The 25197-nt window shown below is 41.5% G+C and overlaps 1 protein-coding gene across 2 annotated transcripts in view; it reads left to right on the forward strand.

The window, feature by feature from the left end:
* Nucleotides 1-25197, forward strand: part of LOC311027788 (histone deacetylase 7-like) — a 39668-nt gene extending 14471 nt beyond the window's left edge. For both annotated transcript variants that reach the window (XM_084031947.1, XM_084031946.1), the window contains exons 2-25: nucleotides 1419-1603; nucleotides 2270-2357; nucleotides 2768-2882; nucleotides 3080-3159; nucleotides 4080-4193; nucleotides 4458-4555; nucleotides 4913-4993; nucleotides 5449-5599; nucleotides 7254-7501; nucleotides 8118-8324; nucleotides 8770-8968; nucleotides 9105-9238; nucleotides 9327-9447; nucleotides 9575-9624; nucleotides 10645-10752; nucleotides 10917-10972; nucleotides 12069-12156; nucleotides 12772-12891; nucleotides 15475-15572; nucleotides 18505-18623; nucleotides 19206-19339; nucleotides 19434-19518; nucleotides 22635-22782; nucleotides 22891-25197. In XM_084031947.1, the coding sequence (XP_083888073.1) occupies nucleotides 1472-1603; nucleotides 2270-2357; nucleotides 2768-2882; nucleotides 3080-3159; nucleotides 4080-4193; nucleotides 4458-4555; nucleotides 4913-4993; nucleotides 5449-5599; nucleotides 7254-7501; nucleotides 8118-8324; nucleotides 8770-8968; nucleotides 9105-9238; nucleotides 9327-9447; nucleotides 9575-9624; nucleotides 10645-10752; nucleotides 10917-10972; nucleotides 12069-12156; nucleotides 12772-12891; nucleotides 15475-15572; nucleotides 18505-18623; nucleotides 19206-19339; nucleotides 19434-19518; nucleotides 22635-22782; nucleotides 22891-22915 (2799 nt within the window). In that variant the 5' untranslated portion in view covers nucleotides 1419-1471 and the 3' untranslated portion in view covers nucleotides 22916-25197. The remainder of the gene's footprint in view (nucleotides 1-1418; nucleotides 1604-2269; nucleotides 2358-2767; nucleotides 2883-3079; nucleotides 3160-4079; nucleotides 4194-4457; nucleotides 4556-4912; nucleotides 4994-5448; nucleotides 5600-7253; nucleotides 7502-8117; nucleotides 8325-8769; nucleotides 8969-9104; nucleotides 9239-9326; nucleotides 9448-9574; nucleotides 9625-10644; nucleotides 10753-10916; nucleotides 10973-12068; nucleotides 12157-12771; nucleotides 12892-15474; nucleotides 15573-18504; nucleotides 18624-19205; nucleotides 19340-19433; nucleotides 19519-22634; nucleotides 22783-22890) is intronic.

Below are 25197 nucleotides of genomic sequence, written 5' to 3' on the forward strand. Positions count from 1 at the left end.
ATTGAGGACCAAGCCTTCAAAAACCTGCATGCTTAACTCTAGAAACACATACTTGACTTATCTTTCTTTGTTATTTTTGGCACTTGAATGTACATTTTCGTGTGTCACTGTAGTTGGTTTGGTTTCTGTTTTTGGAATCCTGGATAACAAAAATAATTGCAATGCAAGTTTGTTTTGTTTTTTTTAGATATTGTGATGTGAGAGGTGTGTCACAGTGCTATAATCCAGCAGGGTATGCCAGTAAAGAAACACTCACTTGCAGGAATTATGTGAGTAATGTTGAGTAACATTTTTGGGGTTGCAGTCATTTGGACATGCAAGTTCAGTAAATTTCCATGTCCTTGCCTCCCTCCCATCTCTCGACCCCAGAGGGAGCAAGGTGTCTCCTTCCATACTGCATCTGTCTAAGCTTTTGTATCGGTACCGAAACATTTGTCACCACATTTTGGTTTCAGGTGTCGTCGCATTTACACGTGAAAACCCGTCTCGAATCATCTGTGAGCCTGCATATGTTTTTGTCTTGTTGTTATGGTGCATCAGAAAACTTAATGTTTCCTCACTATCAGTTATCATTAGTCTTACTGTCTGTTTTATAGGTCATACCAGCAGGCCATGCAAGGCTACAGTGAGATCAGTTGAGTTGAAAAGTAAGGTTGCTCTAACATATTTACAGTGGCCTTTGGATTGCATAAATGGATTAAAACCTTTTTGCACTCCCTTGCACCTATAAAAAGACATCTGTCTTTCATTAGGACTCTGAAGCTTGGTTCAATTGTCTCACGCGTGCTAAACTTAGCTTTTTATTTCTTTCATTTTAGTAAAACATGGAAGGGAGATGACAGATTGATGTACCTGACCCAAATGCCTTGACCACACAATGTTCAAATCCAACTCCCCTCCCTGTTTCCCCTTGATTTCTTTCCTTTCTTTTGTGCCCCTCCAACCCCAACACACACAAACACCCCACTCTTTTGCTTTCCTGAATGCATTGTTGGACAATCGCCAGTTCACTTGAGGCAGGAAGACTTGAATGAAATGAAATATGACTGGTGAATGTGCAGAGTTCAAGTACAAGTACACATCTGGGCATACACTTATGCCAAATAAACTGAGTGCACTCTTGATCATGTTTATGTAAAGCAAAGCAGTAAATGGCACTCAGATTGTTGGAATTTTTCTGTGAATAGCTGTTAAAACCTTTTAGTTATCTCACATCTAAGATCTTTTTTCTACACTTGATAGAATGATGATGGACTATATATCAGACCAGTATGCAAGACATTGATAAATAGTTGCATATAAAAACATATATACTCCAGAGAAACAAATTATCGTCACCACGTTGACATCCATAGGCATAGACAGTGATAGTCTTCGACAAATTGATGTGTTATGTTGACCCCTCTCTCCTTCTGTAGTGGATGTGAGCATCAGCAAGCAGCTTCCATTATCCACACATGGGAAGCAGCCCATGGACCTCAGTGTGACCCAGAGGTTGTTGCATGCAGGCCTAGATTCGGCCATGCTGGCCCCCCAGCCTCCCTTCTTCCTTGGACCCCTCACCTCTCAGCATTGCTCCCAGTTTTCCCAGCAGCACTTGCAGGTAAGGACCAACTTCTGAGTCTGGAGGACAACACTCTTGAACCAGTTGGACGGTGACAAAGGAGAGCTTCAGTAGAACCAAACATAACGAGCAGCGGTGTTAATACATTGGCTCAATCTACTACTTTTTTCTCTATTTCTGGTCATTTGAAAGAATCAAAATAATCACCATAATAGTCAAGTATCGTCACCATTCAGTACACAAATAGTGACTCAATATGACTAATGAGACTATGAATATGAGTTTGCTCATGACATTTTGACCTACTCTACCTAGTCCTGCCACATCTGGCAACATTCATCACCACATCATCATTTTATGTAGATGAGGGTGAGTTGGACAGAGTGAAAGGCGGATAGAGCTGCTGCCACATCAACCACAAGAACAAGCCATCTGCTTTTCCTGACAGGCTGATGAATGCTCATCAGAAATGAGTAAGAAGCAGATCAGGTTACTGTAAGCTTTAGATTCTGATTGATGTTTATCATGGATCAGCTGGTTGGTGCTGCACCTCTAGTTCTTTATTTCTTTAGTGTAACACAATGTCTTGTTTAATATGTACATTTAGAGGCAAAACTAAATTATGTAGACATATTTGTGGCATAAATGTAAATACTTTTGTGAAAATCTCACAAGTCAATGGTAATGTTTATTTTTTCTTATCAGTACAACATTGAACAAAGGCAAAGAGAGATGGAGCAGGAGAAAAGAGAAGAGCTACAACAGCTGATACGAAAGAGCAAAAATGAGCAGAGTGAGTATCACATAATGTAGTTCTCTGTAATGTAATGTGCTTTTGTGGGTTGAAACGCTGTTGACGTGCTCTTCTGTGTTTCAATGAAAAAGAAGGGGATTTCCAACAGTGCTGTGATGTAGTCTCAGACTCCAAGGAAACATGTACTCATCAAACCAGAAGCGAACAAACACTAGTTTCAGGAAACGTGCTGTTTTTAGTTATTATCATCTAGATGAAATGAAAAGAGCTCAGAGGAAAGTAACACATATCCTGGAACTTACTTCAGGCGTCGCCTCACTCCTGACGTTGATACCATAGTAATATACAGTACATTGCTATTATTTTTCATCATTTTATGTTGTTGATGTAGTGCTGTCTTATATGGCCATGCATGATCCCATTCAGTGACTTTTTTTTTCGACTGATAGGTGCTGTAGCCAGTCCTCTGGTAAGACAGAAACTTCGGGAACACATAATTATGAAGAGCCAGCCCGCCCATGACAGGCTGACTCCCAACCACAGCTGTTCTACACCAGGATACAGGTGAGAAGGATAAACATACACAATTTTTCAAAGTAGAACTGTGTGAGCTGCAAACACATTCACAAGAAGTAATTTTATTGTTGTAAGGAAGTCCTCTTCTGGTTTTAATAAAAGTAATAAATATGAAGAATATTTGAAGAACTTATAAAGAAAAAAAAAAGGAACAAATCTCCTCATACACATTCATGGTAACCTAGGCTCCCGGCTCCTGACATGTCTCCAAAGTCTCACCCTACATCCTGTGACCAGCGTAAAGACCTTGCCCTGCGAAGGACAGGTGAGATACCTCCTGTTGTTTGTGTCTGTGATGGGGTTGAGGTTGAACCGTGAAGGTGACTGGTGATTTTCCATCTCAGGTCTGTTCTGTTGCAGCGTGTTCTGTGTAATCTGAGTTTGACTGCATAGCCCAGTGCGATGCTTTTCAGTGTTTCAGGAAACTGTCGTTATGGTACATATTTTGCTTGAGAGAATGAGAAAGTGAGGGAGGGAATAAATGTATACAGGAGTTTCCTTTCCAGTGAGACGAAGGAAACTCATTAGCGCTAGGCCTGCAGGGCCAGAGAGAGACTCAACAGTCATAAAAACAACAGCGAGACACAAAGACCAAAGCAGTTACATAACTTTATAGAAGGTATTTGTAAAATGAACCGCGTGAGAGTCCAGAGCAGGTCTCCCTCAGCATGTGAATGAGAGTGGGAGTGGTTTCATCTTCCTGTACATCTCTGCGAGTACACAAACATTATGTATTTGCGTTGCCCCAGGACCCTTAGGTGCCAGCTTGCACACACACACACCCTCCAGTGCTTTTATTTGAACAACACAAAGCTGCCTTTTATCTGCTCGGAGCCAGCCACTGATTGATTGTTTTGTTTGAGCTTATTGGAGCCTGACCAATGTAAACATGGGACTTTGTATGCTATTGACCAGAGTTGAGGTATTCGCTTGGCCCAGCTGTGTTGCAGATTGCTTCAAACTTGGTTTTGTTATGGAAATTGAGTGCATCCCTATGGTATGCCATACTGTATGCTGTATATAATGCTTTACTGGGTGGAAGCATTCTCGCTGATGTAAATATCAGTCAGTTTATCATGATGTTTGAAAGCTAGATAGGTATCTGTAATGAGTCACTGTGTGTGTGTGTGTGTGTGTACGTGTGTGTACGTGTGTGTGTGTGTGTGTGTGTGTGTGTACGTGCAGTCTCTGAGCCCACTCTGAAGTGGAAGTTAAAGAAGCTCATCACTACAAGGCCAAACCCGCTGCAGCGTAAGATCAGCGCCCCTCCCGCTGTCAAGCACAGGCCAGAAACTCTGGGTACAGTATTTACATTAAGCTGGAACACCCTCATGACCTTCTGTTTCATTTGCACCACTCCTTTAGCTATTTCAAGTTAACGCTGCTTTGATATGTTATTTCTATATCTGTTAAGTTTTTCCATGTGATTTCGACACGTACTGACACAGTTTGATTCATTTTCCAATTTGATACGTGCATCTTTTTGGTGTTGTTTGAACACGTCTGTTCTGACAGTGTTGTGCTATCATGAGTTGATGGCCGTGTCTCAATTCTATCACCCAGACTCCTCCCCAAGCAGCAGCAGCACCCCAGCATCAGGGTGCAGCTCGCCCAACGACAGCCTCCATTCAGATAACGGGCACCTCTCAGTGGCTCATGAGGTGAGGTGTCATATTACTGCAATTTATCAGACTCTCTTATCCACATTTGCAAATTATGAGTGATTAGGGATTCATACATAAATATAAACGGTCTGGTGATTTTACCACCTACAGATGAATATAACTTCGGTGTTAAATGAAGTACAATAATTTAAATTTGACTTCTTCTTTTTCTACTATACTTACTATAATTGACTGGGTTTCGACAGAGTGGGTTCATCAGCTTTTAAACACACACGTCTTATATGAAAGCTTAACAGAATCAGGATTTTGTGTGAAAGTTGATATATGGCACTGGAGAGGAGTCATTTATTGTGCAAATATGCAGTTACATGTTTTAATTTCTGTGTGATTCAGGCACAGAGGTTGCTGGCCCATTTCACCTCGCCTCCCAACCACACTGCCATGCCCAACATCACTGCTGGACTTCCTGCACAGGTGAGCAACGATGCCTTCCAGGTTTCCCTTCAGAATCAGTCTTTAGGCTTTTGACATTTTATTTCACAATAAAAAGCAACCGTACAGATCACACAGATACACATTCCTGCTATGAATTTATGTCCATCTAAGACTGAATGTCTAAAATAGTGCTTGCACATTTGAACACTTATAGAAACATGTGGTGTATTCAGGCTTTCACTTCCCTCTTGATCTTTGTGGTGCTTTCATATCTTGTGAATCAGTCATGTGGTACTGACTATATGACAATGTTGATATGTTTATAGATCAGGCTATCTCTACACTGCAACCAGGCCATGAAGCCCTCGCCTTATGTACTAACCCTCCACTTTGCACATTTGTGTAGCTACAACAATGATGAGGGCTTCACTAATTCCTTGTGATCTCTCTGGCATTTCTAACCATCATGTCTCCACTCCTCCCCTTCTCCCCAGGCTGAATTGCGAGGAGCCAGGCAGTTGGCACTATCTGCTCATCAGCTCTACCTGCCTCTGGAAGGAAGCAGTCCAGCCCTGGCTCAGCGCCTGCAGCCTGTGTTCATACTGGAACCACACACCGGACTGGTGCACTCCCAGCTTGTCTCGCGTGAGTTGTGTTGTACAGCAGAAAGAGAAATGTCTCAATGTGCACATATACAGGAGACTTGCATTAGACTTGCAAGCGACAACACAAAATGAGTTGTATCATTTGAAGATCTGACCATTCTGTAATCGATGGATAGAGGGATTTGTTTGAGATGACACAGGTAGATGGATGGCTTCCCTACCTTTTGATCAGCAAAGAAAATGTCAGTGTGACTGCTGATATTTGGCAAATGTTTTATTGATTCTGCGTGGTAAAGAGTTAACAACGATATGGTGGACTACATTTACATGTATTCACTTGGCAGACACTTTTGTCCAAAGCGATGTACAAATAAGTGTCAATCCAAGCCAAACTGGCACAGTACAATAAGTGCTTTCCATGCAAGTGGTTTGTGAATAAATGGTTCAAAGAGAGCCATCGCCAGCCTTATCTATGATATAATTTATAGTTTATGTGTGGTATGAAGGAAACAACGTGGCAAAGTAAAACAGTGGAAGGGAGTACACGCGTTACCAGACACATTCTGGCCAAGATAGCCCAGAGAATATTTGAGTACTCTTCAAAGATTTAAGGTTGAAGGTTTAATAAGAAAAAGGTGACATCCCACCAACATGTCAATTGTAGTATTGGGTACAGAGGAAGTGATGGGGAAGAGACAGTGCTGGAACTTTAACATAAAAGATAAAGGGACTATTGCAAAGTATAAGCTTCTATTTTTTTGGTCTGTAATCATGATGTTATGTAATTCATCCAAGCTTTGAGCCTTGTTTTTATGTTGCACTTCGTTTGAGTTTTGGCGTCTATAGCCATCCATCCTTTTTTACTTATTTACCTTTGCATATGACAGTGAGTAGATTTAGTTTATTAATATGTTGATTAATATATGTATTATAGATGTATGTGTTCAAAGAAAATATATTATTAGTTTATTTTTATTATTTTTTATTTGCATTTGTGGAGGGTGTTTTATTGCTTACCTGTACCTTTTATTATTTTATGTAATACAATTGTAAACCGATTGTTTTTTATGTTGCTGTTTCACCTTCCTTCAATTAAGTTCTGCTGTCAAAACAACAAGCTTGTATATTAACCAGTAACAACAATCATTATTTTCTACTTGTTTTAGCAGAAAGGTGCAGGTGTAACTAGTAAAATCAACGACTGCATACCTTTTAGGGGTGCAAATTCGGGATCCTAGTATTAAGTGACACCTTCTAAAATAACTCAAAATGTCTGCTGTGAAAAAGGTCCATTGATTTGAAATCAGAGACTGCAGGAACACTGAACATTGTCTTCTGCCTTGTGCTACATTTCGGCTAGTATTACGATATGAATAGCTCAAGGACACCCTCTACTGTCACTTGAGGGTGATGCAGTTTTACAAACAATATAAGAATATACTGTTCAAACATGATCATCAAGGTGTATTTTCTTTGTAATTATTATTTTGAACATGAAATACAGCTATGGCATATCTCACTCTGTATTTCACTTTCTCTTTTTGAGTCAGATGAATAATTAATCTAGATTATTATAATGCAATTGTATCAACTGTCCTCCTTTTGCTTCCTCCTATTCCTCTTTTCTTCCCGTTATTGCCATCATATCATTCACAATCTTTAAAACCTGTTTCTCTCTCTCATCCTTCCCACAGTTCATGGTTTGAGCTCCATTCCTCTGCAGCAGCAGCCTCACCTGTCCTCCTCCACCAGAAGGGAAGGCGTAGTTACATTGACCTCCCACAGACCCCTGGAGCGAACACGCTCAGAGCCTCCACCCTACAGCCACTCACCCCTTACTCTGCATGCCAGCCATCACTCACACATCATACAGCATCAGCTGGCCCAGCAATACTACAAGAGCGGGCTGGAGAGGTTCAAGCAGAATGCACACCTGAGCAAGGTGAGGAGGGGGGAGGCATGGACACAAGCATGTTGCATACAAATACACAAACTAATACTGACAGTGGTAGATCTTAATGAGGTTTATTCTTTGGGCTCTTTATTCATGGATTTCCCTTTTTTTATTTGACTAACTTACTTATCAGTTGTATAGAGATCCATGTTTAACGGAACATAGGCAATATGAAGTAGGATTTCAACAACAATGTAAATACTCATTATAAAGTAATCCCTCTCAGTCATCACTTATGACACATGAGACGTGTTTGGCGGCGTCTTTATCTGCCTGTATTTTTGCTTTTCTTATTTATTTTGCCATGGGTGGGGCTTTCTGGCCATCAACCTCTAAAAAAAATAGTGACCAGGAGCTTAATTGCAAGAAAAGGCTTCCAAAAAGGCAGTCGCAGCTCCAAGGTGAAACCGCAAGCAGACAAATCTTGTTCTTAAACTAATCTGTGAATCTGGAGTTGGCTTTCACCCACTGTCCGGCACTGTACCGCTCGTTGTGCCGGCGTTGTGGGGCCAATTTTGAATGTCGTGTCTACAAACTGCAACCAACAATTCCTACTGATTGTGCCTTTAAAACGTGTTAACACTGAAATGAATAAATGGCACAGATTCCATCAGAGGACATGGACTTGGAGGTGATTGGATCAGAATCAGGTTCAGGGCCTGGGTCCGTGTGCGATTCAGAACCAGGCTCTATGTGTGAAGACGGCTACCACAGGAGACAGAGCACTGCCAGCACGGACTCAGTTTATGGCACAGAGTCCACTTCCTCCTCACGAGACAGCTTGAACGAGTCCTCGCCTTCTCTCAGTCAGGTACTGATATAGACTCATATGGGGGGGGTAACAGTTTTCCTTAAATGAAAAGTTTAAACTATTGTTTTTTTCCTCTGACTAATGACATAGGAAACAATAAATAGTATCAAACGTATTAAGCTTGTGCACATGAATGTACTTGTTTGAAGCATGTTTTTGACATTAGAGGGCGTTGTAGCTTTATTTATACAAGATGAAAAGAGGGGGATTTACAGTATTGCATTGGAAGCATGCTTGGCAAAGCTGCATTTTCTCTATCAGTTGCTTGTTCTTGACAAGCAGTATTAAATTGACCAAATAATGAGTAATTACAGTGTACTGAAGAGAGTCATACTACTTATGAGTATGTGGAACTTTACTGAACTTAGTCTTTGCCATATGTTGCCGTCGTAAATGCTCCTTCATTCCCTGTTATTCTCTTCACCCTCTGCCCTGGGAACCACAGAGGCAGGTGAACCTTAGATCAGGTCTCCAGCTGGACCCCCTTGGAGGTCCTGCCCTAATTTGGCCTCACCAGCCTTTGGTTCGGACCCAGTCGTCCCCAGCCTCTACTTCCCTGTCTCCTCCTACACATCCAGCCACAACCATACATTCCCTGTCACTGTCCAGCCCCGTTTCAGACGTCCAGCTACGCTTCACCACAGGTGAGAGCCACTTTTTTTTATCAGGAAAATGAGAAAAGAAGACATGAATTATAAAAATATAATTCATGTACAATTTCAGGAAGGAAAATATGGTTTAGATGTGTGTTTTCATTTGTGTGTGTGTGTGTGTATCTAGGTCTGGTTTATGATGGTCAGATGCAAAAGCACCAGTGTACCTGTGGAGACAACAGCCGCCACCCTGAGCATGCTGGTAGGGTCCAGAGCATCTGGTCTAGACTGCATGAAAGAGGTCTCAGGAGCCAGTGTGAGGTATGACACACACGTGCACTACACATACTGGCAGATCCATACCTACAGAATCAGTATTATATGCAGTTGTGTCTGCGTGTGTATGCAGCGTATCCGCAGCAGGAAGGCCACTCTAGAAGAGCTGCAGTCAGTCCATTCAGAGAAACATGTGCTTCTGTTCGGCACCAACCCACTCAACCGCCTCAAGCTGGACAGCCGCAAACTGGCTGGTAATACCAATGACAATGAAATCAGAAATATTAGAATACAATCAGAACAATACCGTAATATCTTAATAATGATTATAATAATGTAAACATTCGTGACCAGTTGAATGACAGAAATAATCTGCTGCAGGAATCTTATCTCAACGGATCTTTGTGATGTTACCATGTGGAGGAGTTGGGGTGAGTGCCACACACCCACACACCTACACACACACACACACACACACACACACACCCACACACACCTACACACACACACACACACGTATGCATGCACATGCATAGTAGACCCCTTCAAAACACAAGTCATGTGAGACTCTTTCCACTTATCTAATTGTGTACAGCAAACATTGCATGGTTGATTATGCCTCATTACACAATTAAACTAATAACACTACAAATTGCTAATGCTATTGTTTTTGGCTAAGATAACTTTGAAGCCCAATCAGAATTCAAAGGCTTCACAAGGCTGAGAGAGGGGAAGAAGAAAAGACAGAGGGTACACATAGCTTGGAAGGGTGGGTGCCAGTAAAACTGTATTTTGTTTAGAGGGAGCGGGTGTCGGGGAAACATGGAATGAGAATACAGGAGAAGAATGGTCGGAAAACATAACGGAGGACTCTAAGAGAAGGAACATTGGTGACAATATAAAAGGACCTAAAGATCTTTTTTCCTCTGATGTGGATAAAGACAGATGAGAAACTGCTGTGTAGCACAATGAGAAGAGAGGAGGCAGATAAGAGAGTAGCAGAGGAGAGGAGGTAGGAAAAGAAGAAGGGGGCTGGGTGTTAGTTGATAAGACGACTGATCTGCCTGGATTTCCGGACCTTGGCTGCTCTGGTGAAGAGGGGTGATTGGAACAAGATGGCAAAGTCTGTGATAAAAGAAATTCCTCTGATTTCATTGTTCCACCGCTGCACACCACCAATGTGAGTTTTGAAACATGGAGTAATGTTTAAACACAAGCCCGGGTTTATAGAAAGGATAGATGCAATGAATAGAAAGTAGAAGTAGAAAAAAACTGTTAGATTGTGAATATCAATAGAAGTTAAAGGTCCACTAAGAATAATTATTAATGTCGTTCATTTACAGCGAGACTGTCTGGATTTCAGTAATTCTGAATTCTTGTTGAGAATGACAGAATACGTTTTTAATTGCATCTCCAATTAACATCTGTGGCTGACACTTTTGTACCGACAGGTAGACATCGATACAGTCTGGAATGAGCTTCACACATCAGTAGCTTCACGTATTGCAGCAGGATGTGTCACAGACCTGGCACTGAAGGTGGCACAAGGAGAGCTGAAGGTGCGTCTTTGCTACCTAATTCCTTATCAGCAAGTCCCATGTGTTTCGTGTCAATTAGAGAGCCGAGATAGGTGTTGTCTGCAATGAACAGAGCTTAAAGATGTGAACTCTGATGGCTGCCCCCTGAAAGCAGAAAGGTGTTAGTTTTTGGTTTCTTCCCACAGAATGGCTTTGCAGTGGTAAGGCCTCCTGGACACCATGCATACCACTCCTCCCCTCTGTAAGTACAGCATATACACACACACACACACACACATACCACGAGCCAGGAGGTCTCTACAAAGTATTTCAAAGGATTTATTACAGATCACATACACCTCTGAGCGAGAGAGAGAGAGAGAGAGCGCCTATCTCTCTTTTTTTCTCAATGTGTGTGTGTCTGGGGTTGTGTGATGTGTGCAATCTGACTGATGCCCAAGGCAATCCACCTCCTCCACTCAGTTTTCTTTTAAACTTTCAAGACACAGAGCAAAGCACCTAAAAAGAAACCATGCATGTGTGTGTGTGTGTGTGTGCTCTGTGTGCATGAATTTGTGTCGGTCTTTGATAGGAGGCATTAGCCAAGTAACCACATTCAGCTGGGACTGTGTGTGCTCAGCAGTGCTTGTCACTGGTTATTTATGGGATGATAATGACTTTTCTTGATGAGCAGATTTAGACAGCATATAGTATAATATACTGTCCACAGACACACACACACACACAAAGGCACTCAAAGTTTACGACCCATGCTGACACTGCCACTTCCAACGTTTCTCCATTGTTTTTCATACATCGACACTTTTGTTGCATACCTTCGCTATAGACAGCGGCTGTTATGAAAACCACTGCACAAAGTTGTGAGTTAATTTCTCTGAAATCATCTCGTACATCTTGCCAGCAGTTCACACTGTTATCATTTGCAATGTGAAGTGAATTTGATGATAAGCTTGGTTTTCTGTTTGTCACAAAATGTGTGGGTTCTGCATTTCTCAGGGGTAAGATTTTAGACTCAGCATAATGTTCTAATAGGACATCTTTGTTTGTCAGCAGTGGAAGGTGAAATGAAACTTGGAACGAAACATCCTCATTTCTCCAATATTTGAAGTAAATGTTTGCCTGGCAGTAGTTTTATTTTAGTTTTATGACTTGCACTTTAAAGCCAGTGCTGCGTTTGTCACAACCTGCGCTGAAAAGCCACCACATGACGCCAAGTAACTGGATAACATCTTAGACGAGGCTCCTAAGGTCCATATGGTGATTCTGTGGTATTAATTTGCTGAAGATGTTCTGATCAAAACACGTGGCTGCCTCTCTTCCTGTCTGTCCGTCTACAGGGGCTTCTGTTTCTTCAACTCTGTGGCCATCGCTGCCAAACAGCTCCAACACAAACTCAACGTCAGCAAGATCCTCATTGTGGACTGGGTGAGGCATGATCTGCATCACTGGTCCCCACATGGATACGAGACAAAGTCACACATGCACTGGCACACAAATGTATTGTGGGCGCGTACAAGAGCAGCGTCCGACAGTAGCAGTTCCATTTATCATTTATTTAATTAAATTAATTAATTTAGTCATGTTTTCCATGTGAGATCTGATGAGTCACATAGTCATATGAACACACATCCACGAACACACACACACACGTGCAGATATTGATCCGCAGCCAGGTGGTCGTCTCTGTTCAGCATGTGTGTGTGTATATGAGCCTGTGCCGTGTCTTTGCACACACCGTGCTCTCCAACATATTACTGCATCAAACATTAATTACTACCTGCTTCATCAAAAAAGCTTTTAAGATTGGAACACATTTGCTGTTGACAGGGAAAAGGCTTGGAGGTTCTGCAGACCCTGCTCTGCTTTTTGGGTCACATGTTTTGTCTATACTTCATAACAAGGGATTATACAGTGAAGTTCTCTCTAGTGACTGTTTAGATAGTTCTGAATAAATATGTGAATACATCAAGATGTTAATGAAGTGAAATACCTGCTTTGGTCCAAGGCAACTTACTTACCTGTCATCCAATCATTGTCCAGGATGTTCACCATGGCAACGGCACCCAGGAAGCCTTCTATAATGACCCGAGCGTGCTGTACATCTCTTTACATCGCTATGACGACGGCAACTTCTTTCCGGGCAGTGGACACCCCAGCGAGGTCTGTGGTCTTCCACTGTGATGTTGTGTTTTTCTGCTTTGTTTGTGTTGTCATGGTGATAACTGGGTGTTTGTGTGTACCTAGATTCTTGTGAACAAAAGAACAACATATGAGAAACATTTATGCTTTACAAAACAAGTTCACTTTGGTGATGAGTAAACGATCTGAGACAATTCTTGTACTTTTACGCCTAAGAACACATAATTCAATACCATAGATAGATATGTTGGCATAGAAATATTTGGTAGTTATGTGATTCCAGCGGGACATTAGGGGGCTCAAGAGCCTTGTGTTTAGTGTCAAAACAAGAAGAACGATTGCATCCCTGAATAATGTACATGATTTAAAGCTTGAATTATAACCTCACTTTGGTCATGATGATTGATTGAGTATGCACTGTACAGGGAAAAAGGAAAGGTAGCATGGATATTAGGATTAAAAGATCTTTCCTACGATGGGGGCTCAGGCCAGTCCGAGCTGTAACGATTAGATCAAACATATTTTAGTCATACCACTGCAATCTAAGTAAGGCAAGGCAAGGCAACTTTATTTGTAAAGCACCTTTCATACACAAGTATACAAGTAATGTGATCCTGTAACATTAGCTGCTCACAGTATAAATTTGAACACCAAGTACTTTGTGATCTGAAAATGGTTAAAGTATATATATATAAATATTCCATCATAGTTGTAGTGTTTTCCCAACTTTACACAAAACCTTTGTGTAAAGTTTGTGTTTTCTTTTGTCCACTGTCGTTCTTGCAACTTTTTCACTTGCTCAACATGAGATTTCCAAATACTGCAAATTTGTTTATCCGACTCGCTGTGAGCCCATCATCCTGTACTTTGAGTTTGTGCTGTAGGTTTCTCTCCCTAGTTCTAGTTTATTTTAGAAACTTCAGGGCTTTGGATACAAGAACTTCACAACAGGATGTGTACAGTCAAACTGCATGCCTATGTTTGCATACAGGAAATTGAGATGCCTATGAATTCTGCCTGCGGTCTTACCAGAAACCAAGTGTGATGACTATTCCCAGTCAGAATTGAATTGACCCCAACCCACGGTGGCATTCACAACCCATTCAATCCCCCACATCCCCTCCTCTTATTCTCCCATCCTCCCCCACAATAATGAGGATAAAACAGTCAATGTTTTCCCATAAAATCCCCCGATGAGGGACGGTACATAAAACGCTCTGCCGGCTTGGATGTGGCTTTGCCTTAAGTGGCCCCTCAACCTCTGTTGAGCTGTGTGGTAAACCTCTGGAGTCTCACTGTCCCCCGTGTAGGTATATAACGCACCATGGGGTAGGGGTGTGATGTCATAGCCATAACAGAGAGTGCCGAGTACCACACAGAAACCAGCAATGGCCTAATCCAGTCCAGCAACTATTGAAACATGAAAGAGAGAAAGAGGACAGAGAGGAGTGCAAGAGACTTGAAGCAATAGCAGGAATTATGTGTGTTTGTGCACGCTTGCAGCTGTGTGTGTGTGTGTGTGTGTGTGTGTGTGTGTGTGTGTGTGTGTGTGTGTGTGTCTATGTGCAAATGCGCATGCTTGCGGGTACATTACCAGTTGGCAAAGGACAGGAGGCCTCATGTGTTTTTAGTTTTCCCTGTGAACATCCCGTCCACTGAGAGAAGAATGGAGACAGACGCTCTGCGATGCTCATCAGCATTCTTTCAAACATCCTCTCACACCCGTACGCATATACATTTATACAAACACACACAAAGGAAATTACCAAGCCTTGTTGCCAAGAGTACGTCAATCAACCTTTTCATTCTGCCCTCAAAGTGACACATTGGCTGATGGTGAAGGGCTTTAAGAACAGCTAAATGGCTGCTACCAGGACTACAAAGAGAAAGGCAGGAATCTATAAACCTTCTTTCCAAGACCCGGGCCTCAGTTCACTCTCTGCCCCAAATATGTGAGGTCAAACGGAGAGAACCTCCATCATCTCTGCCTGGCATTTTGAGAACACACGTCAATCTCAATATACCAAATAAAACCCACAAAAATAATTTACATCACGTCATAAAATGTAAATGACTTGTGTAGTGCAGTTTACCACGTTTTATTTGATACGTCCTACCATATGTATATACACCCGTCACATAGTGTACAGTCATCCCAGTTCTATACAAGTAATATACTTTCAATATATAAATAGCACATTTTACGAGATCAGGCAGCAATTTCCAAATGTGAGCTATTTCCCAGTATTGCTATAATCGAAAGCTTGGGAATCATAAACGGGTGTAGCTCTGTTGTGGCTCAGAGTGATTTATAAGGCCATTTGACAAATTGTATCAAAATCAAAATGGAGGGACAGGGGTGTTGAATTAATAGCCACCCGTCCTTCATTTGGGAAGCATAATCGCTCCCCGGTGTCGCCTCAAACAGAGTCAGTCACTTTTCCTCGATTGGTGCAATGCAGGGTTTTGGAACAGGCGCGCTTACTTTATGAACATTTGACACAAATCTGTCATCGTCATGCAGTTTTTCAACTTTCACTGGGACTCATTAACTTACTTGACATTCACAGAGACTCTCTCTCTCCCCTTTCTCCATCTATCCAGGTGGGTGCAGGTGCAGGCGAGGGCTTCAACGTGAATGTAGGATGGACAGGAGGTTTGAACCCTCCCATGGGCGATGCCGAGTACCTGGCTGCATTCAGGTAAAAAAGTACCTCAACCTGTCTCTATTAGAAGCATCATATTTATTTTCATACTGTCGTAACAAATGACAGGACTGTGTTTTCTGCATCTTCAAGCCTATTGGCTACAAATTAGAAATAATTGCATACATTACAGATAATTTACAAAAGCATAAAATCGTTTTCACATCGGTGAGTGTGTTTCCCAAACTTCTAGGACGTCATACATTTCAGTTTGAGACACTGCTGTCAATCAAATGAGCTAATTTCACGAATTAAAACTCCGGATACACAATGATAGAAAGCTTCCAGGTCAAGAAAAGGCAGAATGAATATTATATTCATGAGCAACAGCAAAGTAGTTTTTCCACACCAATTACAATGATCTGTGCCAGGAGGACAAAGACATTTTTTCTCCTTCTGGTCGAAGCCCACTGGACTGCAACACCTTTCATATACACTTCTGAGTCGATTAAAACTGAAATTATACTGCAGTGTTTGATCACTGCGAGGGAAAACCTGTCGTATCTCAAAGCAGGTCCGAGATCTGTTTCTTCATTCTGTTTTTGCAGTGGTATAAACTTCCCGTTGATTGTTGAGCTGAAAACAAAACCATACACGGATGTGTTAGTGAAACTACCATTTGCTCTCACCACAATTTTCACTTCATTCAAGCAATTTTTTTTCCCTGAATGAATATACTTTGGTTCTGCTGGATACTAGAACAAACTCTGTCAGCAATGCTGGCTCGCCACCAGATGATTAAACATTATGTGAGCGCTACACGGTTCTGCATGCAGCAGGCACAGTGGGTGGGCCCCTCGTCAAAGGAAAGATGCTAATGAGCTAAGCCATACTGGTAAAAATCCATAGAGCCAATAGGCAGGCTAGGAAACACTAAGTCCAGTGTTTACTGGAGCTCTGGATGCTCATTAAGAAACAACTGGTCTTTTCCTGAGCAGGCGTCTGGTTTTGGTATTTTTCATCCAGTTTGGGAAATGGCAAGTGTTTTCATGTGTAAAACTTCCTCAGTTAACCACACTGTAGTACTGTGGAGTATTGTGTGTTACCCCAAGAATCTGTGCCCTGTTTGAAAGCGCTGAGGAGAAGTGTCCTGGTGGTCCAGCGGTTTGAGGCACATACCATGTAGCTGTAATGTCCAGGGTGCATATCCGGCCAAAGATATCTGTCATGTGTCATCACAGGGAACAACCCTATGTTTACTGCCAGCGTCAGCTTTCTGATTAAGGTGATTCCAGAATAATAGTTAAAAAAAAAAAAAATCTCATTTGGACTTGCAAAACTGCAGCGAGGCTGTCAAGATCATAATCTTTTAACAGTAGATTTTCAACGGACTTTGTGGATTAACTGATGCGAATAAAAGCATAACACGCTATGCAGACAAAATGTAATGCATCGTGAGTTTGTGTTTATTCAATTAAGTATCCAGTCTGGTGCCCATTCTGTAATCCGATTTGAATACATGATTTAGACAACAGGATGTTCCAGACTGTGCGTTTCTCTTCAGGACGGAACAGAAAATTAGCTGTTGTTGATGATGTGTGTCTCTGTTTTTTGGGTGTGTGTGTTAGTGACAGGGGGGATATTGTGGTGCTGGGACTCTGGTACAATCAGGAGAAAGCTCAGCGGCGTTAAGATTAAGTGGCATGGCCTAGTGTGTGTATGTGGAGCATTACGAAGGTGGTCAGAATTTAAGGTCACTGTAATCACCACTAGCACACACACACACAGAACATCCAGTTTCAAAGGAAGAGCATAAGTATGTATATATATATATTTGGGCTTGCACATAGCATGTACTGTATGTGTGCTTGCACATATTTTCATGTGCATTTCTAGGTGGCTACTGGCGAATGACAAACTTTGAAAGAGAGGAGAGCAGAAGAGAAGAAGTGGGGGGTGCATTGTTAGGGAATCCAAAGGCGGCGTAATTAGGCCCAATGGATCCCAGATGGCTGGCTGTCAGTGACGTGAGAAGAGGGACGAGCTCCTAATAGGAACCAGACGCACACAAACGCCTTTGAACTGCCGCTGAGAGAGGGAGAGAGGGAGAGAGAGAGAGAGGGAGGGAGTGAGTGAGAGAGAATCAAACGCGGCATGGGCCGTGCGCTCTTGCTAAATAACTGGCAGCGGGAGACGAGAGGAAGTGAGGAGGAGAGCATAGAGGCGAGGAAAGTGGTCTCCCCTGAGTAGATCATACAGTATGTGGGCGTCTCAGTCCAGATTTGTCGAGGGTCTCATTTTTATTTGCTTGTGTGACAGAAACTGTTTTCCACCTGCCTAAATTTGCTTTCCTTTGACCATTTAAAAATTAAAAAAATCTATCTTTATATATCTAGGAAAGTTTGCGGAGCGCTCATGCTTCTGTTTTTCAGCAGTGGCAGTGCTCTGCTTCACATTTACACAGTTGCACACATTCACACCTGGAAGCTACCCCACCTTCTAGTGTTGGCAACTCACCAGTACTGGATCAAGAACTGAGATCAAGCGCTTGGAATAAGGCCTTTGATAATTTATCTTTCATCATTTTCGTATGGATGGAGTTTACAATGAAGAAAACAATCCAAGAAAAAAAAAAACGGCCTTTTTTTGTAACGTATTGCAGTCGCTAATCAATCACCTCAACAATACAGCTTTTCTCAGTTTTTATGTGTTTTTTTTATTATTTAACAGGCAACTTAAAAATCTGTTTATTTCCATAACTAATCTCTCAGTCTATTCTGATGTTGAATCAATCCCTCAATGACTTCCTCCTTCACAGGATTATGTGCTATTCACCCTTCCAAGTTCTCCTCAGTCATTAACTATGAACACCTGTTGACAACGTGATTTATTAAATTTACTGTCTAATTTCAGCTCGGCCGCTTGAATGAATGCAATGTAAGATGCAGCATTTGGTTCACAGCGTGTCGTTTCCTCTCTTCCTCCTCAGAGCCGTGGTGATGCCCATTGCCCACGTGTTTTCCCCTGATGTGGTACTGGTGTCAGCCGGCTTTGATGCTGTCGAAGGACATTTGTCATCGCTGGGAGGCTACGAGGTCACAGCCAAGTGTAAGCCTCAATTGGCCCCTCATTCACATACAGCACACATTCTCATTAGCATACTCTTTCACACGGTCGTGGCCATGGATAAGATTCAGCGTTAACATCGCACAACGTGCGGTCTATAATCTATCATACTTAGTTATACATATCTTTCATGACTTATCTGGTGTTAAAGTAAGTCTTCGTTTCCTGATTGACCTCTACCTCACATGAACCTGCAAACACCAAGTCAGATTGTGTTACTTACTAGATAGCTCCAACTAAGTGGGACAACTTGTAGAATCAATGTTTGTTCAATGCTCGTTACTGTCAGATATTAGAAGCATTGTGTAATGCAAGAGCTTTTATATCAAACCTTCCTGAGTGCAACTTCACCAGGAAATGAAAGATTGCTTGAGCATCGATTTGCAAAAATCCTTTTAAATTTGTAGATAAAATATATATTCTATAGATTATAAAATGTAGATTCATAAAGGATGTGCATGTAAGCGTGTAAACATTCACAGCAATTTTGTGAGTTTGAGGCCGGTGCAGTAAATCACACATACGTTCTGACTCAACATGTGTGTTTGTGATGTTCTCTACCAGGCTTTGGCTTCCTGACCCGTCAGCTGATGTCACTGGCCGGGGGTCGGGTGGTCCTGGCTCTGGAAGGTGGACATGACCTCAAAGCCATCTGTGATGCCTCTGAAGCCTGTGTCAGCGCCTTGCTGGGCATGGAGGTGAGATCCGTGCACGTGTTCAGTACATGTGTTTGTTTCTGTCGAGAGGTTCAGCATGTTCTATCCTCCAACCACTCACTCTGTTGTGTCCCAGGTGGAGCCTCTTTCCCAGTCCGTGTTGGACCAGAAGCCTTGTAAAAATGCTGTCCAGTCGCTGCAGAGCGTCATCCAGGTCCAGGGTGAGAACTCGCACCACACAACCTGTAGCACCGCGATCCCTCAGCAGCAGGACATTCAGAGGGTTTGCAGCAATGTGAAAAATATATGCACATGCATTTTCTATGTGTTTTCTATTGTGATCAGTATTGGTTGCATGCCATTGTTAAAACACACAATTATTTATCCTATATGCCTATAGGCCAATGGAGTGAAACAATAATATTTTTAGAAGTTGACCACAATTTGATGCCGCTCACCTGCAAAGTTCAGCACTGGAATCAACCCACTACCTGCAAACCGGCCAGATTTCACACGTTAATACTGCTTTAGGCTTGCAACCTGACAAGTGGCTAATAAAATATGCTCTGAGCTGACAAGTGCATAACAAGTAACTAAATAATTGTTAAAACAATCAATGGAGAAATAAAACCATTGTATTATGCAGATTGTGCAGGCAGAAACACTTCGGTAAATTATTTTCCCCGAGCAGATCAACTCGATGGCACTGACACACACGACACCTCTCCAAAACCATGCATAATGTTACACACAGCTGGCAAAACATCCCCGTCCTTACTAATCTTCTGACAGGATACTGGAAATTAGCTTTCAATGTACCTTGTGTGCAGCGAGCTGCTGAAAGATTCACAGTTTTTATGTATCGATGTCATTTGTAGAATAGCAGCAGACGAATTTCCAAAACCCATGTGTTATTATTTTGTTTTTAAATTGAAGTTTAAAGGGACAATGTTTAGGATTGGGTGACTCCTCTGCTCACTCCTCCCTTTCCAAGACAACAGTAACATGAGCCTATGAGTGCAAACCCAGTAACACACTCGTAGTTCCATTTCTGCCAATAGATCACGGCTACACAGTGATCCTTTAAGGACATAGGTTGTGTTTTTCAGAGAGATGACGAGCTGAACAGTTCAGAACGTAGGATTTTGTTGTTTTAAGTGTAAAGTTCAGATAGGTATGGGTTCGTCCCGTAGCACCTGTACAGGCAACACCAGCTGTGTGTCGCATTTTCTGTGTTGCTCCTCACCTTCAAAAATTCAATATAAATATAGATATAATAAATATAAACTCATAAAATTGTGACCTCCCATATTTCACACATTGGTGCTTATCCTTTATTCTAGTAGAAGTTTTATGGTTGTTTGCAACATCTTTCTTTATCTAACCTGCACACTTTCTCCTTCAACCTCACTACTACTACTGAACTAATCTTCACTACAGGACCATCATAGGTAAAAAAATGTATATATATATATATGTAAAAAATATTATTTTACAGAGCTCGAGGAGGTGGTAACATTCAGAGAAAAAACGAAACATTTCTGAATTAAACTCACAAAGTTCTAAGGAAAAAAAACTCTTTACGAGATGAATGCATGATGAAGAACATAAAGTCATAACTTTACAAGAAAAGAAACCCTGATATTCTCAGAGATTAAAATGGCAAATTTACAAGAACAAACTTTGTTCAGGAATCTCCCTTAAAAGTGTCAGTGTGTAACTATGGTAACCGAGGTACTGTCTACGCAAAGGTTGGTTTTAGTGTTAGCTCTGCTGAAATAAAAGACACACTCCTTCATTTAGTCAAAGATAGAAGTTGTTTGTCTCTACTTAATGCAACTTCTATAATATTAGTATTTCTTTGTGTTTATAAAAGAACATAGGACACGAAAGTATGCGTGTATGTGTGTATTTCCTAGACCTTCACCTCGATCAGACCATCCTTACAATAATAACACTGATTAGTGGCAACACATTTCACATGGCTGGTGTTACCACGGTTTTGCACTCCACTACTCCAGTTTTGGGGAATTTTTTTCTCATGAATTCATGACTGCAATTCACAAATTGTGAGTGTTTTCTTGTAAATTTGCCACTAAAATCTCAAGGAATATCCAAGTTTTTTTATCATAAATGTACCACTTCAAAATATTACCCCCAATCCCAGCTCATAATTATCCGTCTCAGTTGCCTTTACTTTCTCATTGAAGCTCAAACACATGTCTCATACGTTTTTAAGATGTCACAATAAATGTGAGATTTAAATAGACATGTTGTAAATAAGCAGACTTCCAATACACATCAACAAAAACACCATTTGTATTGTCCAAGTTGTTAATGTTTATTAATATAGCCCTGAATGACATAGAGCTCAAGTAGAGCAACAGAGCAGTAATGCTGCATATAACACAGGGAGGCTGATTTTAACATGTCAGGGTGTCCAAACAAGCTTTTACATTTTGTATTGGAAATTAAAAATCTTGCTTTGCAACATTGATTCTGCTGATAGTTTTATTATATTATATATATTATATATATTTACAATATAGTTTTATTTCTTTTTTTTTGTATTCAATATTTGTCAAATTCTGGTAACATTGATCAATTCTTGGTCCTTCCCATGGTCTCTACGTTTGGTGTCTTTATTTCTACACTTAACCCTCTCCTTCTTCTCATCCCTCCTGCTCTTTGGCCACCTCTCCTCCTTTTCATCCTTGTCTCCCATCCCTCCCTCCAGCCGTCCCACACACAGACACACACACACACACACAGACACACACACACACACACACGGCCGCCCTGGCTCCAATTATCTTCAAACACTTGTCTGGCACACGACCTTCGCAACATCCCCTTCTGATTGCACACAAATGTTATCCCAACCAAATTAGATTAATTAAAAATATTTGCAAAGCCACAAGAATGTTAAGCCCATAATTCAGGCCCAGGGTGAAATATATGCGAGTTGCATGCACGGCCACACATGCTCTTAGATGAACACATTTGCAAACTCTTGATGGATTTTTCTTCCACCGTGTGTCACATGACTCAAGCTTGGAGAATCTGTGAGAACAGATTGAATTTACATTTCTGAAATTATCAAAATGGATATTTAAAACCACGGGCTGTTTATATGACAGCCAATGCTTATATTTAATGCAAACAGCTACCACTGATGGATCAAATACCAAGTACTTCTTTTAAATAATACAGTGCAGGCACTTTCCCTCCAGGAACCATGAATGAACACCAGAATGCCGAGAACTGAAGCCATTAATCTTTCTCTCTATCTCCTCCCTTCCTCCTCTCCCCCCTTTCATCTTCTTGTATCCTGCAGGTGAGTATTGGCAGTGCGTGAAGGCTTCGGCTGCCACGGTGGATCTGTCCTATCTACAGGCGCAAAGATGCCGGCTGAGACGAGACTCGGACAGCGAGGCCGTCAGCGCCATCGCCTCGCTGTCGATGGGAGCTATCGCCTCTGACAAGTAGGGACGATGTTGTGTTTAATATCTTCTGCTTTAGCAACATTAAAATACGGAACTTTATGTATTTTAAAATAAGTTTCTAAATATGTATTGCTTTCTTTCATTAAGGAAACTGCCAGAAATACTGACATAGAAAGGTGAAAGTCTCCTGACAGCTGCCTTCGAGCAAGTCTCTATGGAAACGCACACACACACACACACACACACACACACACACACACAACTATGCATTTGGACCACCACTGGAAGCAGATGTCCTCCTCAGTTCAACCACTGTATTCATCGCCTCGTGAAAACTCCTCCGCCTGCTTAACTACTGGCTGCAGTCTGACCACTCTGACTGAAACACACACTGAGCAGCAACACACACGTGGGCAACATTCACTCTCATGACACCTCGACCAGCTATTCTTGAAGGCGACATCGGTCACAGATCTGAGAAAGAAGGCGGATTCATGGAGGCTGACAACATGATGTAGCAGGAGCACACACACTCGATAGAGCAAAGCTCTGTGACTTTAAACATTCACCTTGTAAACGACTCCCATGCTCCAGAGAGACTGTTGTAACCTTGAAGGCAGGGTCAAAGGTCGGCTGGGCTTACTGGAGCCAATCATTCAGAGCGGAAGGGGTCGTCCCTGCAGGACGTGCTGCTGAGAGAGAGCAGACGCATCCTCCGTGTCCCATTATGATGATGTCATTTGTCTGAATGTGACAAAAATCCAACGGAGGAAACGATTAGGAGCTTCTGATTATTTTTGCACTGCAGCGGTCTGTAATGTGAACTGGACATATGGAGGAGACCACATCGGCCATGTTGACAATCAATCATCTTGTTTGTTCATGTTTTTAGATCATTTGAATATTCATTCGAATATTCACACATTTTTGCAAATATCAGCAGTTTTTTGTTTTGTTTCAGAATCCAGTGAGAGTGAAGCTACAGTGAAGTCTGAGATACACATGTTTCATATTGTTTTGTATGTCCACATATTTTCTTAAATAGTTTCTTCTTTCTTTCTTAGCTTGCGAGGCGAGCACATGCAGTCTAGATGGCTGCAGTTATTGTTGAGGCTCCCCAGCAGATAAAAGACGACACAGCAGTGTTTGATGAAGTGCATCTTAAAAGTGTAAGATACTGTACTTTGTGTCGGCGGCATTAGTCGCCATGAATGACCTCATGTCATCGGAGTACCAATATCAGGGGAGAACCCAGAGATCCCCCGTCATGCCTCAGTGCCTCAGACCACTCAGAAATGATTGTATGTGCGACAATGCAGATCAGGTTTTGGATGAGACCCATCCAAAGACTTTATGACAACCCCACACGTCAAGTGCACTTACATTGCCCTCAGGATGGGAGGATCAGAATGACTTGGGTCTTAAAACTGAACTTTGATCGTGTTTGTCAAGTGGACCAGTGTTTATACCTGTGGATGTACATTCCTGCTGTACTTTGTACATTTCTTCTGAACTTGTATTTCTTTCATAACAAGGGCAAACTGTCGGCGGCGGGGATGTTCCGCTCCCCGAAACCGAACGACATTTTAAGCAGTCAGGACGGAGCAGTAATACTGAGATAGTTGAATATCCACATAGTGCAATTGGACACAGGTTAAGCGCAACCAAAGTTTATGAGAACAATGTGCCGTCTCTGGACTGGCATGGCTTAAAGAACTTCAAAGACTTTCATGAGTTTGTGAATGTTTCTTTCTTCTTTTTTTTTTATCCAAACAGTTAAACAGCGCCAATAGTACAGGACGGATATATATATATATATATAAACAAATTCATTTCTCCAAAAAAAAAACTATTTATACATTCAGATTCTGTGTCTTTGAAGTGCTCTTTGTACGTCTAAACACAATGTTGACGGTGCTATGGATTATTCTTTGTAAATGTAGTACGTTTTCTTTTTTTTGTTTCTTTCTTTCTTTACGTTGCATCGTGTATGCAATACAAAATCTGTAGAATATTTGTTAATCTTATTGGAAATGTGAAAACAAATGTCCATATTATGTAGGATTGGAGTGTAGCTCTGCGTAGTCCTGCGATTGTCATTCATGACAGTGACCTGACATATCAAATGCCTTATCTTATGTCTTAATTCCTACAAGCCTATTTTTGTATTTGATCTCAAAAATGAACCCTGTGCATACTTAGATACTTAGAGACCAAATTGTCAGCCTGTGTGTCTTGAAGTATGATGCTGACCAGCCTGCGTGAAGGTAGCCTTAACCAACTGGATTTATTTAAACTGCAGGCAAAGTCCAGTTTTCTCTTAACTGACACTCTGACTTGTTTCTGTACAGTGTACATAATTTCTTTGTTTTGGGTTTTTATTTTTGTCTGCTTTTGTCTTTTTTACTATTGTTGTTTTCCAAAAAAATCCTTAATAAATGTCAATTGTATACA

This window comes from Eutrigla gurnardus (assembly GCF_963514095.1).
Source record: "Eutrigla gurnardus genome assembly, chromosome: 2".
NCBI lineage: Eukaryota > Metazoa > Chordata > Actinopteri > Perciformes > Triglidae > Eutrigla > Eutrigla gurnardus.